Source organism: Camelus dromedarius, chromosome 3 (assembly GCF_036321535.1).
Source record: "Camelus dromedarius isolate mCamDro1 chromosome 3, mCamDro1.pat, whole genome shotgun sequence".
NCBI classification, from domain to species: domain Eukaryota; kingdom Metazoa; phylum Chordata; class Mammalia; order Artiodactyla; family Camelidae; genus Camelus; species Camelus dromedarius.
The window spans coordinates 51,935,412-51,953,516 of NC_087438.1; the positions used below are offsets into that span (position 1 = coordinate 51,935,412).

The 18,105-nt window shown below is 37.7% G+C and overlaps 1 protein-coding gene across 1 annotated transcript in view; it reads right to left on the reverse strand.

Moving 5' to 3' along the window:
- The window catches only part of AP3B1 (adaptor related protein complex 3 subunit beta 1), a 219,960-nt gene extending 202,433 nt beyond the window's left edge, over nt 1–17,527 (reverse strand). Inside the window, exon 1 of the mRNA XM_010975029.3 lies at nt 17,274–17,527. Within this exon, the coding sequence (XP_010973331.2) occupies nt 17,274–17,398 (125 nt within the window). The 5' untranslated portion in view covers nt 17,399–17,527. The remainder of the gene's footprint in view (nt 1–17,273) is intronic.
- Nucleotides 17,528–18,105: the final 578 nt, after the last annotated feature.

Here is an 18,105-nt window from a genome sequence, read left to right on the forward strand (position 1 = left end):
GGCATAGAAAAAAGGCATAGAAAAAAGGTCCTACAAATTCCTACTTGACAGGAAAAAAAAAATCTGAAAGTGCAAATCACTGAAGTTTACCTGATTATTTTAAATTTTGCCATCTGCTGAAAAACTAGCCATCTATAATCGCCATTTTCAAAAGATAAATTTATTTCCACAAGTGGTTTTAAATTTTTGAAATATAAAGCACACAGTACTGGTGGGGGAGGGTATAGCTCAGTGGCAGAGTATATGCATAGCATGCATGAGGTCCTGTGTTCAATCCCCAGTACCTCCATATACCTATATATTTAAATAAATAAATAAACCTAATTACCACCCCCCCAAAAAAAAGCTAGTTTAAAAAAATAAAAATAAAAAATAAAACATATGATACTGACCAAACTATACTGAAAATTTTTACAATTTTTGCCACATCAAGGAAAAGTTTTAAAATACTAAGAATGTGAAAGAAAAGAAGAAAAAAAAATCACTTGTGGGTCATTATAATATAAAATCATTTGTTAAGTATTGTACAAGGTACCAGAATAGATTAGCTGTGTGTGTGTGTGTGTGTGTGTAAACAAAATCTCTCTGACTTCCAGAAACTTAACCACATTTTCTCTTTAAAGAAATGTTCAAGTATTCAATTACCTTGAGAAAACCAATTTGTTTATTTTACAATTGTTGATTCTGTCAGGCAGAATTACATGCTTTTAACTTTATTTACTTTTAATTCACCCTAGCATTTCTACAACATGCAACGTTAAATATGAGTAATCTATTTTGATTGTATTAAAGTACATAAAAAGTGTTTGTAAAATTCTTACTGCCTCTGAAGGTTATGAGCTCAAATATTCAGAAGAGTGTCCCAGACTCCTGGATATCAAGAACTAGGCAAAATTGCAACAAAAATTCTGGGTAATGACCCAAGGTTGCCCACTTTTCTGTGTGCCAAATAAAAATACAACAGAAACTACCCTCTATTATCACCATTATTTCAGAAAACAAAGTATTATCACCATTATTTCAGAAAAGAAACAAAGGATTTTTGCATTCCTGTGCTCACTAATGCAGTAGCCATTTGTGTTCCTTTAATTACCTGACTGCTCCCTTTATCTGGGGCTGATATTGGAGTAACTTTTTCAGTAATCACAAACATACCTCAAGAATAGATTTTTGACAGGATTTGATTAAATCTAGTGAAAAGTACAATTATTTAGTCACAGACAACCAAGTATATTGCTCTCTCACCTCAATACATTCTCAAATACCTAACAACCCTGTCTCCTTCCCTGAAAGCCAAGTTGTTTGGAGAAGTGGTCTTCCTTTACTCACTTCTTGCCCATCTGTCAATCCTCTGCAATCTGATTTCCCCTAACACTGCTCAGACCACCACCTCGGTCACGAACAACTGTTTTATCACTAAATCCAAGAAACCCGACCTTTGACTTTATTCTACTGGACTACTCAGGAGCAGCTGGCACTGCTCACCACTTAACTCCTTCCTGAAACACTCTACTCCTTCAATTTCTGTTCAAGCAAAACGCATACAAGTTCCTCTTCTTTTAAGAAAAAAGTACTCCTTCTTTAAGAATAGACAACTTAAGAGGTGGGAGGGTGTAGCTCAATTCCTTGGTTCAATCCCCAGTACCTCCTCCAAACACAAATAAATAAACAAACCTAATTACCTTCCCCCTCCAAAACAAACAAACAAGCAAAATAGACAAGTTTAAAGCAACAGAATACCTATCAGCAAGATTGAAGGCTAAACAAAAAATCCATTTTTTACTTCCTTATACTATCTATAATCATTATTCCCAAATCCTTGATAACCACACAGAAGAATCTGCCTAGTGCTTATTAACTTAATTTATTTTATGTAGTGCACATTAAAGATACTTTACATCATTTAGTAGTTTCAAGTACTTGTGAAATATAATTCGGAAAAATGTCAAATTTAACAATAATTTGTAAAATAAAAACAAAGCAATGGTTAACGCGAAAATTAACAATGATTCTAAAATTTTAAGTTGAAAAGTATATTACATTAAAAACAAAGCTTTTAAAAAACTCAATTGATCTTAATGATGTTAGAATAGTGATAATAATTGTTGTGCTATTATTTATCAGGCATTGTTAACTGTTAACATACGTTAAATCTTTTAATTCTCACAATAATTCGGTGAGTGCAGGTACTATTATCCTCCTCCTCCCCATTTTACAGATAAAGAAACCAAGGGCACAGAGTGGTAAAGTAATCTGCCCAAGTACCACTTACTAAGTTTGTGACAGTTTTCACACCAGGCAGAGGAGCTCCAGAGTGGGTGTGTTTAAGCATTATGCCATATGGCCTCAGCAAGCCACAATAAGCAATTTTATCTTAAATCTTCTTCCTGCATAAGTAGGAAATGGGTTTGACCCTTTTCCTCAATTTTAAACACAACGCAAAAGCTGTTTGTATAATGAACTTCAAGGATTTCCCCAAACTTCATTCTCTCCTCTTAGTCTTCTAAGTGAGCTTCAATTTTCCCACTCCCTTCAATGTTAACTTAGCACTAAGATTCCTCCTTGGCCTTCTCCTCACATACCACACATCTTCCTTTCAAATCATCTAACAACTGATGACTTCCAAATCTATATCTCCAACCTAGGCATCTCTCCTGCGTACCGCACCCATGTATCCAATGGCTTAATGGACACCCAACTACTAAACTCAACAGGTCCAAAATGGAACTCAACACTTTATATTCTGGGTTTCCAATATCACACACAGTTGACCATTCCAAACACCTAGGTGCAGCATGAGTGATTGTTCTAAAATGTAAATCTTACTACAATGCATCTCTACTTAAAATTCTTTAGTAGCTCCTTACTGTGCAAAACTTTATGACAAAGTTCAAATTTATGAGCACAGTATACAAGACCCTTCATAATGTGGACCCCAACTACCTATCAACCATCTTTCACCAGTGCCACATTTCCCTCCAACTCTGTGTTCCAGCCATATTGAACTTTTTCCTGTTCTCTGAATATGCCTTAAATACTTGCCTCTAAACTAGCAGTGTCCAACAGAATGCTCTGTGAGGATGGAAATAAAATTCCTTATCTGCACTATCGAATATAGTAACTGCTAGCAACACTGAGCACATAAAAATGTGGCTAGTGTGACTCAGAAACTAAAATTTTTATTTTAATTCCATTAAGTTTAAATAGTTACCTCTGGCTAGTGTCTGCTGTACTTAACAACACAGCTCATGTACATGCTGTTCCCACCCCCTCATATGTATACAGGTATCCATGGAAAGCCCTGGTCAGTGCTAACACCTAACATCGTTAGTATTGTTTCTTTTTTTAGGTTATTCCCTTTATTTTTGTACTTAATAATTAACAAGGCCCTACTCTATACCAAACATTGTTTAAAACCTATAGCGGAGCTAGCCATATAATTTCATTTATATAACTATAGTTGTTTACTTTTCTAATAGTTGAGTGGTTCTTTCAAAATAGTGGCTTTATTACAATTTGTCCTAAAAGGACTATCACTTTAAGAAATGAACAAGCTCCATATATTCATAAGTGAAAAGAGCAAATTACAACACCACATTACACTAGAAAAACATATAGTTTTGACTGAAAAATATATAATACATACACAAAAGAACAAAGACTGGAAGACCTATATCTTGTTAACTGATTCTCTATGGGTGTTGAAATTATGGTTGTTATTTTTTAGCTAATCTGTATTTGCTAAAATTTTTTATAAGAAAGAGGGAATATCAGCCCAGTGATTATCTTTTCTCTGTTACATCATCAGTTTATTCTTTCCTCTTCATCAGATGGTTCCATCAGCAAGCAAGTTAATGCAGTTTCTCCCATCTTAAAAAAAAATCCCTTGACCTAACATTCCCTTCCAGGTATCCCTCCATTTCTCTACCCCCTTATACACTAATACAGTTCTCCTTTCTCTCTTGAACCTACTCTAGTCAAGCTTTCTGTCTCAGCACTGCATCTAAACTGTTTGTCAAAGTCACCAAAGTCCTCCGAATTGACAAACTCAAAACCCACTTGTCAGTAATCACCTTACTTGACACTGTTGGTACTATCTGACACGATTACTCCAGGAAGGCCCCAGAGCTTAGTACTCTGACCTCTTCACTTTCTACATTCACTCCCTTTATGTCTCACTTCATCCATGGTACTTGATACCATCTATATAACCTTATGGCTCCCAAATTTATGTCTCTAGCCTAACTCTTCTCCTAAGTTCCAGGCTCATATATCCAACTGCCTATTTAGTATCTCCACCTGGATGCCTAATAGGCACCTCAGACTTAACATGCTCAAGCTCTTGAACCTCTTCCTCATTTAAAAAATTCCTCTGCACACAATCTTTTTCATTTTAGTTGACAGCAATTCCAAACTTCCAGCTGTTTAGGCAAAAAACCTTGTGTCCATCCTTGATAACCTTTTTATCTCACACACCACATCTGAACCATCATCAAACCTCACTGGCTCCACTTTCAAAATATATCCAGAACCATGCCTCTCCACTAACTAACCAGCTGGATTTAGAAATCACTTTCTCTTGCATGGCTACTGCAGTAGTCTCCTTGCTGGCCTCCCTGCCTCAGATCTGCAGCCTATTCCTAGTTCAGGAGACAAAGAGACACAATGTAAAGGTAAACTGGATCATCTGACTCTGTTCAAAACCCTCCAACGGCTTCTCTTCTCACAGAGTAAAATCAAAGTCCTTACAGTGATTTACAAAGTCCTACACAATCTGCCCCTTACCTCTCTGACCTCAAATTAATTTGCCCCGCTTCCTTCATTCACTTTATCCAGACAAACTGGCCTCTTTTTCGATCCTCACACAGGTCAGAAATTCTCCTGCCTCAGGGCCGGAGCACTTGCAACTCCTCCTGACTGAATACTCCTCCCCAGACATCAGCATGTCACTCCCTCACCTACTTCAGGTATCCTCAAGGATCTTTTCCTGACCCTGCTATTTCAAACTCAATCCAGCCTCCACCCTAACTCTATCCGCTTTCCCTGCCTTATTTTTCTCTACAGCAGTTCTTGTCATCAAATGACCAATCATATAGTGACTTGTTTACTGACTGTCTTCTTGCTTACTGCCTATCATGGAATATACGGTCTGTGAGAGCAGGCACTTTGTCCACTGATTAATCCCCAGCGTTAAGAACAGTACCTAACATTCTTAAGAAGGCACTCATATTTGTTGAATCAATAGATTATTTCTCTAATTTTTTCAGTTACAGAAAAAAATTAGAAATGAATAAACAGGTCCCAGTTATCCTACAGACCATAATCTTTTTGAAACAAGAAATATATCTGGCCCACACCAGGCACTTAATAGTTATTAACTGATTTCTAAATGCCCATTTTGCTTAAAACCTTCCAAAGGCTTCTCTTCACACTCAGAGTAAAATCCAAAGTCCTTACAAGGCCCTGTACAATCTTGCCCCCAACCTTCCACTGTACCCCTTACCTCTCTGCCCTCATAGTACTAAAATTCCCCCCTCATTCTTCATGACCACATTCTTAACCTAGGCTTTAAGAAACTTAAAAAAAAAAAAACATTCCTAGAGTAAAGATGGGGGCTGTTTAGCTCTGCCAATCCATGATCTTGGGACCAGCCGTATTTATAAGTCTCTCGCTTGTCCAGCCACCATGCTAACTCACTCAGCTGCAGAATTAAAGACGCTGGCCTTCTAATTAGGTTGGCTCCTATCAGCAATACAAATAATCAGCCCATCAATAAGCAGACATTGACAATAAATTGTTCACTTTTGTAGATCTATGAACTCTTTCCAGCTGACATGCTAAATAAGTCTTCCCTAAGTATACAAACCAAAGAATGTTTTTCATAATAATGTGAAATATAGGAAAATCATTTCCTTCTTGATTATTCTACTTTGGGCTCTTCACTTTAAATTTTGAATGTGGACTGCAGGCAATTTGTTTTTGTCAGTAGTTCATTTATATACACAACTGCAATACTGTCAAATTACTTCACTATAATACATTTGTCATTTCATGAGCATTTTAACTTTTCTGCAGTAAAAAAGAACATTTCAACCGACCATCTGTCTGATTTTTTTGTTTTGTTTTAACCATTCGTTTCTAGTAATGTTACTCTAAATTCTAAATATTTTTAGAAATAACGTAATATCTCACATCCTGGGATTCAATGGTAAGGCGTGAACTTAATATTCCAGATAATCTCCTTGGATTTCACAAAATCAGGGATCTTAAAATAACATATCCTATATCAAGGGATGAATATTTTCTTGGTTAAGTATTTACGATAAATTGTGAAAGTCAGAACTGACTCTTCTCCAAAAAGAAATGCAAGCTAAGCAAATAAAATGGAATATTTAAAAAACCTGTTGCAAACTAGAACTCTACAGTATTTCATGAATTTTTTTGTTCAATGTGGTAAAATCTTGTTTGATTTGAAGTATATTTCAAGAGTGAAATTATAGGAACCTTACTGCACCACTAAAGTGACAATCCTTAACTTGTGTAGTCAGCCCTTTGTGGAACTAACAGTCTTATTTATGTGAAGATGAAAACAACTAGGAATGCACTGCAGATACCATAATATAGTTTCTTCTTTTGTTAATAGCCGTCTTGGAACAAATGACATTTACTTACTGAAAGATCAATAAAACATTAAAATTGCCTAATATTTTATGTCCTTTGTAAGTAAAAAAAAGTAAGATCCAATTTACATATACAGCATGGCAAATATATTGTTAACATCTCCAGAACTAGATCTAGTGACCATAAAATTCAACCAGCTAAGCAGAATTAACAGGATAAATCAGTTACCAAAACTGGAGTTATTAGAACTCAAGGGATTTAGATCTTCAGAACCTGAAGATGATGACAAGGACAAAAGCATGCTACAGAAATCATTAGTGGAGTTTATTTTCATACCAGCAATACTGGACTCCTGAGCACGAGAAAGGAATGCACAATGAGGAGCCTGTACCTCTTCATAATATATCAACAACTCAGGGCTCCAATATTTTCAACATCTCAAACTACAATGTGTTTTGACATTCAAAATTTCATCTTCTTCAGTAAATCATTGTTTACAGAAATAAATGCTTATAATAAATACCTTCTGGTAGGTATAACACACTGAAAAGTTGAGAATTATTACATAATTTAACATTAATTATATATTTGTATTACTATTAGCTCACATTAGCCTTATCTCACCAACTAAATTATTAAAGGAAAGATAATGATCTTATAATTGGTCTATAGTTTTCTGCTGAAAACACAGAATAATTAACTATACTTATGGCATAATCCCAACTTTGCAAATAAAGATGTTTCTGAAGAATGGTATAGAGATTTCTAAAATCCTGAATGTAAAGTTCATTCAACATCTGTGTGACAATTCCAAGTCAATTAACCCAAACCACAACACTCAAGTAATGACATAAAGAAAACGGCTGTTTTGGACCTATATATAATTAACTTCAGGGTGATACAATAATACCTCAGTATAATACAATAGGATTACTAAGCTAGGTTTTTCTTCTGTATAAGGTCTACTGAATCTGGTCATGCTTTATTTTTTAACTACACTGGCTAAAGAGACAGTAAATATTAGTAGAATCTGATTCATTCAATTGAGTAAAGGACTTGAAATATTTATGATGCAAAATTATGAGCCAAACACTTCGCTAGGCACCGTCACATAAATTATACCATTTAATATCAGGTGAGTATGTGAAAGATTCCTCTATACACTATTCAACAAATATTCATGAGTCACTACATAACGAGAATACAGAATGAATGAGTAAAGGTATCAATGAAAATAGTAGGAAAAGTAGTAAGAAAGTAGAGTAAGCTTTGAACAACTGAAACTATAAAAGTGCTATATAAAAAAATTTTAATATGGTATAGACCCTAACTAAAATTAAATATTATAAGTAAAAAATGGTGGAAAAAAGTTTAAAACCTTATATGGAGACACAATGACTCTCTGAGGTAAGTCTAAAATAATGGAGTTACGGAATGGCCAATACAGCAGAGTAGGAAGATCCTGAACTCATGTCCCCCAAAGGACACATCATTATTACAACTATTTACAAAGCAACTGTGGATGAGAATGACCTGAAGACTAGCAGAGAAGGTCTTCTACAACTTAAGATACATAGAGGGAACCACAACAAGATGGTGAGGAAGGGTAGAGACATGCTACAGTCAAGATCCAAAGCTCCAGGAGGACAATTACAACTGCAGAGGTGCTCCCCAAAGAGTAAGGGTCTGAGCGCCACATCAGGCTCCCCAGTCCAGGGGTCCTGCACCAGAAAGACAAGATCCAAGAATGTTTGCCTTTGAAGATGAGTAGGGCTTACTATGGGGAAAGACAGAGGTGGTGGGAAATACAGACTCCACTCTTAAAGGGCATACACAAAATCTCATACACCCCAGGACTCAGGACAGTAGTAGTAATTTGAAAGGAACCTAGGTGAGCCCAACTTGCAGATCTTGGAAAGTTTCCCAGAGAGGCAAGAGGCAACTGGGACTTATCCTGGAGACACAGACGCTAGTGCCTGCCATTTTGGGGAGCTCATCCCACAAGGACACTGGAATCCTCCCTCTAGCTTATTAGTACCATGACCCAGCCCCACCCACAAGCTAGTCAGCACCAGTCCTGGGACACTCCAGACCATAAAGGTACCTGGGGCGGGACACAGTCTTATCCATCAGCAAGCTGGCTGCCATAGGATCCCTGAGCCCCAAGCTGCTCCAGGACCCAGCCCTGTCTATCAGAAGGCCCAGGACCCATCCCCACCCACCAATGGGTGGGAAAGAGCCCAAGGTCTCACAGCCAGCTGATCCCACCCACCCCACTCACCATCAGTCTGGCACCAGCCCCAGGACCCCCAGGCCCCAGCCCCACCTACCTACAGGCTGACACCAACTTCACCAACAGCTGAGCATTGCAGCCGGAGACCCTAGGCCCAGCCCCACAACCACAGGGCTGGCACTAGGGCTCTGGCCCCACCCAGTAGCAGGCTGACACCAGCTCCAGGACACCTCTGGTGCCCTAGTCAGCCACCCTGAGATATGGCCATGCCTACCAGCTCCAGAACATCCTGGATCCCACAATCAGTCATGTCAGGAACCAGCCCTGCCCACTAGCAAGCCCACACCAGGCTCAGGACTCCACTTCCCTGGCTATGGTCCCACCCACCAGAGGTCGACATTAGCTCCAGGACCCCAGCCCTGCAGCCAGCCACCCTGGAACCTGGCTCTGCCCACCAATGGACCAGCACTAACCCCAGGATCCCTGGGGCTCCAGAGCCAGCTGCTTCAAGACATGGCCCTGCCAGACAGAGGGCCAGAACTAGGACCAGGACTTCCTTGGCCATGCAGTCAGCAGTGGCAGACCTGGCCCCATCCACAATCAGCCAGCAGTCCCTGCACAAGGCAGGGCCAGGCAACCAACCAGACCAGGGGCCAGCCACATCCACCAGTGTGCCCACAGTAGACACCTGCCACAAAAGGAGGATCCAGACAACCCAAATAGAGGGCATCCCAATAGCATTCAGCTCTGCTCACCAGAGCAGAATGTGCTGCTGGGTCCCACAGGACAACTCCTACGTAAGTCCAATTCTCCAACCTGGGGAAACACAAACAACTTACAGATACATAAAAATAAAAACAGCAAATTAGGCAAAATGAGGTGACAAAGGCATACATTCCAAAAGATGGAATGAGTTACAACCACAGAAGAACTAACTAAAGTAGAGACAAGCAATCTACCCAATAAAAAGTTTAAGGTACAATGGAGAAAAGACAGTCTCTTCAACAAGTGGAGATGGGAAAACTGGACAGCTCCATGCAAAACAATGAGATTAGAACATTATCTCACAGTATACACAAAAACAAACTCAAAATGGATTAAAGACCTATCTGTAAGACCTGAAACCATAAAACTCCTAGAAGAAAACACAGGCAGAACACTCTTTGACATAAACTGTAACAATATTTTTTTGGATCTGTCTCCTAAGGCAAAAGAAATAAAAGCAAAAATAAACAAATGGGACCTAATTAAACTTAAAAGCTTATTATACACAGCAAAGGAAACCACCAACAAAACAAAGAGACAACCTATGGAATGGGATAAAATATTTGCAAATGACGTGACCAACAAGGGTTTAATATCCAAAATATATGAACAGCTCATGTTATTTAATATCAAACAAACAAATCAATCAAAAAATGATAACGATATGGAGAAAAGGGAATCCTGTACACTGTTGGTAGGAATGTAAATTGTTGCAGCCATTAAGGTATGGAGGTTCCTCAAAAAATTAAAAACAGAACTATCATATGATCCAGCAATTCCACTCCTGGGTATTTATCCAAAGAAAACAAAAACACTAATTCGAAAAGATATATGCACCATATGTTCACTGCAGCAGTATTTACAATAGCCAAGATATGGAAACAACCTAAGTGTCCACTGAGAGATGAACAGATAAAGAATATATGTTATGTGTATACAAACATACAATGGAATATCACTCAGTCATAAAAAAGAATGAAATTTTATCATTTTCTACATGTAACGACCAGAGGGTATTATGCTAAGGGAAACAAGTCAGACAGAGAAAGACAAATACTGTATGATTTCACTTATATGTGGAATCTAAAAAACAAAACAAATGAACAAACATAACTAAACAGAAACAGAGTCACAGATACAGAGAACAAACAGGTGGTTGTAGGGAGTAGAGGGGGATAAGTGTACAAACTTCAATTACAAAATAAATGAGTCACAGGTATGAAATGTACAGTGTGGAGAATACAGTCAATAATTATGTAGTATCCTTGTATGGCAAGAGATAACAACTAGATTTATCACAGTGATCATTTTGAAATGTACAGAAATATTGAATCACTATGCTGTGTACCAGGAACTAACATAGTGTTATAGGTCAATCATACATCAAAAACAAACTTACAGAAAAAGAGAGCTGATCTGTGATTACCAGAGGCAGGGAAGTGGGGGTAGGGGAAACTGGATGAAGAAAGACAAAGTGTACAAACTTTCAGTTATAAGTAAGTATTTTATCTTATAACTGGGGATGTACGACATGATGAATACAACTAACACTGCTGCCTGTACATTACACGAGAAAACTGTTGAGTAAATCCTAAGAGTCCTCACACTAAGGAAAAAAAAATGTTCTATTTCTTTAATGTTGTATCTATGAGTTGATGGATGGTCACCAAACAACTTATCATGGTAATCTTTCATGGTGTATGTAAGTCAAATCGTTCTTCTCTACACCTTAAACCTGTATCTCAATAAAACTGGCAGAAATACAAAAATAAAACAAACAAAAATAAACAAAATAATGTGCTACTATTAATAAGGTAATGACATCTGGGACTGTGAAAGGAAAATCAAAATGCCAGTATTGCTAAGAGAGCTCTCTAAAATGGCCCCGGGAGGCACTGAAGGAGTATGACTTATGCAAGACCATGCGGATAGAATCTGAACTTTGACCGTGTATTATCTTAATGTAGGTATCCAGAATATCTGCCCAATGTTCCAGAAACTCAAAATATTTATCAGATCCTTACCCTAAAATAATTCGTAACAGCCTGTTTCCTAAGGACAAATATTTCCTTGCATCATGGTCACCCATAATTCTTGTCAACTTTACAACCTTGTGGCTTTCATCTTTATAAGCAACTGACTTTCTCTTCCTCTGCACACTTCCGAACTGCAATTTCTAAGACCCCAAAAAAATTCTTTTATCTGTAGCCTTCTGCATTTTCTTGGTCAATAGGACTGTTTTATCTTCACTTTAATAAAGTTAACTCAAGAATATCCCTATAAAAAGGTCACTCTTATGCAGCTGCACTTCTATACTCCCTCCTGAAAGGGAGAAAACACAGTGATGATAAAGCTAGATTTGCTGTTACTGTGTACAAGCCAGAGACCCACGTAAAATTCCTAGTGGACTCCACTGAGAAACACTGATAACAAAGGTTAAAGGGCTATACGTAATGTAATTTTCATGGCTGACATAAAGCTGACAAATAAAACTTAAGTTAAAAAAGTAGACTAGCCTTTAGCATTTGCAATGCAAATATGCTGATGTAGTTAGTATTGAGTACATCATACTACATGATGCAGTAAGACAACAGAAAAGCACGCCACCCTTTGTTGGGGTCTAAATCAGCTCTGTGAATCAAAACAAACAAAAAGTCCACCCCAATTTCAGCAGGTGCTAAAAACGCTATCTTGATTATCCTTTTTTTTTTAATTGAAGTATAGTTGATTTACAATGTTGTGTTAGTTTTAGGTGTACAGCATAGTGATTCAGTTACACATAACATATATATTCTTTTATAGATTCTTTTCCATTATAGGTTATTACAAGATATTGAATACACTTTCCTGTGCTATACAGGAGGTCCTTGTTGTTTACCTATTTTATATATAGTGTTGTGTATATATTAATCTCAAACTCTTAATTTATTCCTCCCCCGTATCTTCCCCCTTTGGTAACCACAGCTTGTTTTCTATGTCTATTTTAAGTCTATTTCTGGTTTGTAAATAAGTACATTTGTATCATTTTTTTTTAGATTCCACATATAAGTGATATCATACAATATCTGTATTTCCCTGTCTGATTTACTTAACTTCATATGATAATCTCTAAGTCCATCCATGTTGCTGCAAATGGCATTATTTCATTCTTTCTTATGGCTGAGTAATATTTCATATTATATGTATACATATACCACATCTTCTTTACCCAATCATCTGTTGATGGACACAGGATGCATCCATGTCTTGGCCACTGTAAATAGTACTGCTATGAACACTGGGATGCATGTATCTTTTCGAGTTAAGAGTTTTCTCCAGATATATGCCCAATACCTTTTAACTGTTAAACCCAATGGCCTCTTTTCAGCCTTCATTCTATTTGCCTCTTCCCTGTAACTCCTAATACAACTCTCCTCTTAGCTTCCTTTTTTCTAACCTTCCTCTGAGCACACTTTCAGTACTTCTTCTTTCACTCATCTCCTAAATGTTGGGTTCCATAAGGTTTTGTCTAAACTGCCTTCTCTTCTAACAAGAAAAGTTCTCCCTGGGTGATTTTCTCCAATCCCATGCTTTAATTACTACTTATAATTCTAAACGTTGATGCCTTAATCTATATTGCATCTGAACATGCATTTTCTTTTGCAGCTCTCCTGGTTTCCACACATTCTGCCTGAAGAATTCCCCTTTTCTTCACCTGGCAAAAACCTTCTCAGGCTTTAGGACTAAAAACCTCATCACCTCGGCGAAGCTTTCAACAACTTTTCTAAACAATGTTAGTTAATATTCTGGTTCAGAAATCACTTTCAATTATACCATCTTATGTAAAACTCACAAAATAGGCAAGTATTATCATATCCTCTCTAGAAACGAGGACACTGAAGTTTGACAAGATAGACCAACTTGAACAAGGAAACATGACTGCAAGTGGAAAACTTCAACTTAAATTCAGATCTTCTCACTCTAAGTCCAGTGCTCTTTCTAATACACCTTGACGTTCTCAAAAGAAAAGAGATTCAGAAATTTATTAGTTTTACCACTGCTGAGAAAAATTAGCTTTCTCTGTTTCTTTCCAAAAATTAATTTCTAGTTAAATATTTAATCCAGAAATAAAATGATTAAAATTAGTTTTTAAATTATATATACACAGTCTAATGGGTTAAGATAAAATAAAGAGTTTCTTTGTTTAAGACAAAAGAAAAATAATTTAGGAAAAAACTGAAAGCAATAAAAGTCTACAACCATCTCAAAAGAAGAGATTACAAAAAATCAACTCTTCACATTTTTAAGCAAAGAAATTGCAAATCTTGATCCCAATAATCCAAACGCAGGCTTGATTAACCAATAAATGACGTACAAGATCTGCTTTTGTAAAACCATCTAAAACTCCCTAACTCTGGCTTTATTTGAAGGGGAAATAAATAAGACTGATAAGATCAAATTCAGAAAACAAAAATCATCAATAATCCTGTGATGAAGAAGTGATTAGGCATCATTGAGGTGGTTACTGAAGGATCAAAGGGCATAAAGCTTTTGGATGAGAGGCCAAAGAGCAGAACAGCAGAGGGAGTCAGAACATCACCATTTTGTAGACATTGCGGTAAAGACTGGTTCAGGAGATTCATCAATGCTAAATACAGGGAGTGGAGATTTAATGAGGAGCAAGACATTTGCATGGTCTCAAAGTGTCCCTCCATAGGTAGATTACTGGGAAAAAATAAATAACAGACAACCCATTAACTGGGAAAATTAACATCATAAAGATGGGTATACTATGCTTCCCAATGCAACAGTCTAAGAAGGTAGTATTCTAGCCTGGGATACACAACATGAATGTAAACATGAGGAAACACTGACAAACCCAAGTGGATTAATATGCTATAAAATAATTGGCTTGTATTCAACAAAAGTGTCAAGGCAGCAAAAGACAAAAGCCAAGGAACTATGCCAGATTAAAGGAGATTAAAGAGGTATGACAACTAAATGAAATACATGATCCTGGACTGGATTATGTACTAGAAGGGAAAATGCTAAAAAAAAATTATTTATTGGGACAAATGACAACACTGGACTATAAACTGTAGATTGTACTAATGTTAAATTTCTTTAATATAACAGTACTGTGGTTGTGAAAGAGAAAATCCTTGTTCTTAAAAAATATAAACTAAGGTATCAGGATAAAGGGACATGATGTATACAATCTATTCTCCAAAGGATCAGACAGATAACAAATGTGTGTATATCTCTGTGTGTAAAGAGAAAAGAGTAATAAATAAAGCAATGCAGTAATTTTTTTAATTTAAAGAATCTGCATAAAGAGTTCTCTGTACTATTTTTATAAACTTGAAACTATTTCAAAGTAAATCATCAAAAATTAGAGCAGAAGAGGGTGGGTGAAATGGGTGAAGGGGGTCAAAGGCACAAAGTTCCAATTATAAAATAAGTCATGAGGATGTAATGTACAACATGGTGACTAAAGTTAATAAAGTTAATAATACTCTATTGTATATTTGAAAGTTGCAAAAGAGTGAATTTTTTTTTGCATTCACTTTTATTGAAGTATAGTCAGTTTACATTGTGTCAATTTCTGGTGTATAGCATATTTCAGTCATACATATACGTACACATATTTGTTTTCATATTCTAAAAGCATGAATCTTAAAAGTCTTCATTACAGAAAAAAAACTTAAGAATGGTGATGGATGTTAACTAGACTTCTTGTGGTGATATTTTCTCAATAGATAAAAATACCTACTGAATCATGTTGTACACCTGAAACTAGTATGTTATATGTCAATTACACTTCAATAAAAAAAAATTAGACAATAAAAAACACCAAAAAAAACAAAACAAAACAAAACACCAAAACTAAATAAATAAAAAATAAATTAGCACAAAGGATCAGGGTAAGCTTTAAGTTTTTTACATAAATTTTGTCATTTGGGTTTTTAAAAAGGCAAGAAGTATCACTTGTTACAAAGGAGAGAATGCAAGCTCAAGAGAAATTAAGTGACCACTTCTAGAGCAGAGGTCTCCTTGTTTCTGTACACCCCATTAGATTGCAATTCAATGGCCAAAGTGTTTCTAATTCCTGAAAGCCTCAAGGTCATACACTGTCTAAAACTACTATTTAAAGTTTTAAACTTTTAATGAGGTGTAAGTATTCTCTAATAAAAGCACCGTAAACTTCATCAAGCAGTAAGAATTTCCAAGTGCTCCACAGAACGAGCTCCAAGATGAGAATGTCTGGGTTCAGATTCAGGCGGCACAGCATTCTAGCTTTGCTTCTAGCTCAATTTCTTCATCTGCAAAGTGGGATCAAAGAACGATCTGCTAACAAGCCACAGGGTTGTTAGGAGGACTGGATGAGATAATAAGCATAAAGTAGTGTGCACAAATGCACAAGCACTCAACAAATGTTGGTTATTTTTATTTTAAATCCAACCTGCTAAAGCACTGCTCATAGTCAAAGCTATACAAGTTTTTTTCCAAATCAGGCCCAATAGGAAATGGAAGGCTCTAAGAGAAAAACATCTTAGAAGTTCACAAATCATACAAGTAAATCAAATTGTAGACACACCACATACAAAACAGACCTGTACAGACTTACACCTTAATACAACAGTTGAAACATTTTGCTAACAGTAGACCTGCGACTAGCCCATTGTTGGAACAATGCATCATTTAAGTGCAGACTGAAAAATGAAAAATTAGTTATATTACTTTTAAACTTTCTAACTTGAAAATAAGGGGGGAAAACCCTCTATTCCACATGCTCTATACAGGATTTCACTTAGCTTAACACAGTCAAAATGTAATCTCAATTTCAACTACTAGCACTTTTCAGAATGCCTTTTAAAATAAATTTTAAATGTAATCCTAATTAAATTTTACTTTACCTTTCTTAAAAATCAAGTATATATTGTCTAGTATTCACTTTTAAAATTCACATTATTAATTTGTAAAATTTTTGGACTTGTTCAGAGTAACACTCTTAAGTATTCTCTCTACTCATATGATTATTGTGTTTGCGATTGAGTTTTTGGTTTTTTGTTTTGGGTTTTCTGGGTTTTTTTGTTTTTTTTTTTTTTTTTTTTTGGTCTGTAGTGCATAGGACATTGTCCAAGAACATTAGCATTTGTATAAACCAGTTTGTCCGTTCATAACGTACCTACAACACCTCCTTCCTCCTACACTCGAGAGTCACAGAATAGTTTCCCACAAGCCACATACTCTAAGTTTACCTCTCAACTCCCCAAACACTCCTTCCACCCTAATAAGCGAATTTCTCCAAGTGTGACCAAGCAAACATTAAATGAGCTTGTTAAAACATTAAATGAGTGTTTGTTCAAAATTCTGATTCCTGCGCCCCAGCCCAGACAAACTCAGTCTTAGATGATGGCACCTAAGCGCTCCAAAAGGTGCTTTTTTCACTAAAGTTTGGAAACTACTAGAGACTCCTACAGAGTCTTATCCCAAACTCCCAACAACTCTCGCCACTCCCAACTGACCCAACTCGGGAAACGTTACCGTCCGGCTGCGGGACGGTCTCGGGGCGAACCCACCCCTCTCCCGGGAGCCCGAACTCCGTGCCCGCTCCTCCCGGGCCCCAGCTCCTCAGTCCGGTCCCCCCTCAACCCCAAACCCTCCTCCTTACTTCTTCATATCGCTGCTAAAGAGGCCGAAGGCGCCAGAGGGGGAAATGGTCGAGGTCGCCTCCTGACCCAGCTCCGTCGCCTCCCCTCCAGACTGCTCATTGTAAGCGAAGCTGTTGCTGGACATTACTGCGGTGCTGCAGTTGTCGGACTGGTCCTGCCCAGGTTTCTCCCCGAAGGGCTCCGGTCCGAAGGACGCGGAACAAAACTAGTTCTCGTGCTGGGAGCGGGGGTGGCGGGGTGCGCAGGCGCTTCCGGACTCGTCACGGCTCCCTAAGCCGACCTGGCGGTCCACCCCCTGCGCATGCCCAGTATGCAGGCCGGCCGGAGCCCACCGCCAGCCGCTCCAGGGCCCGCCTGGATTTCCCTTTTCCGGGTTTTTGAGGTAGCTGAGAGGCTAGGACCCCAGCTTTGCGGAAGGCAGGCCCAGCGCGTGCGGAAGACTAGACTCTTGGCTTTTAAAGGGTTGTTTTAGTTTGGTTGGTTTTTTTGTAGATACCCATTGTATCCATTTTGATCCCTTAGAAGGGTCCCCGAGCCAGGACACTTCTTTGCTTGACTCCTGTTGTAAGTCAATAGCTTTCAGATTTCTCCTGAAACGCCACTTAACACACCAGATCAACTTTCCTAATCAGGATTGTTTTCCCTTTTTAGGCGGTTTCTACTCTCCCTGGAGCCAGCTTTGTCTTACTTTCACATCCGGCCCAGGCAACCTTTATCGCAAATCTCTCCACCTTAAGGAAATTTCTAGGACCATGTGTTTGAGGATCCACTGTCACAGAGATGGTATCATTATAGTGAACGCTTCAAAGGAAAATCCTGGGGCCAGTGGTT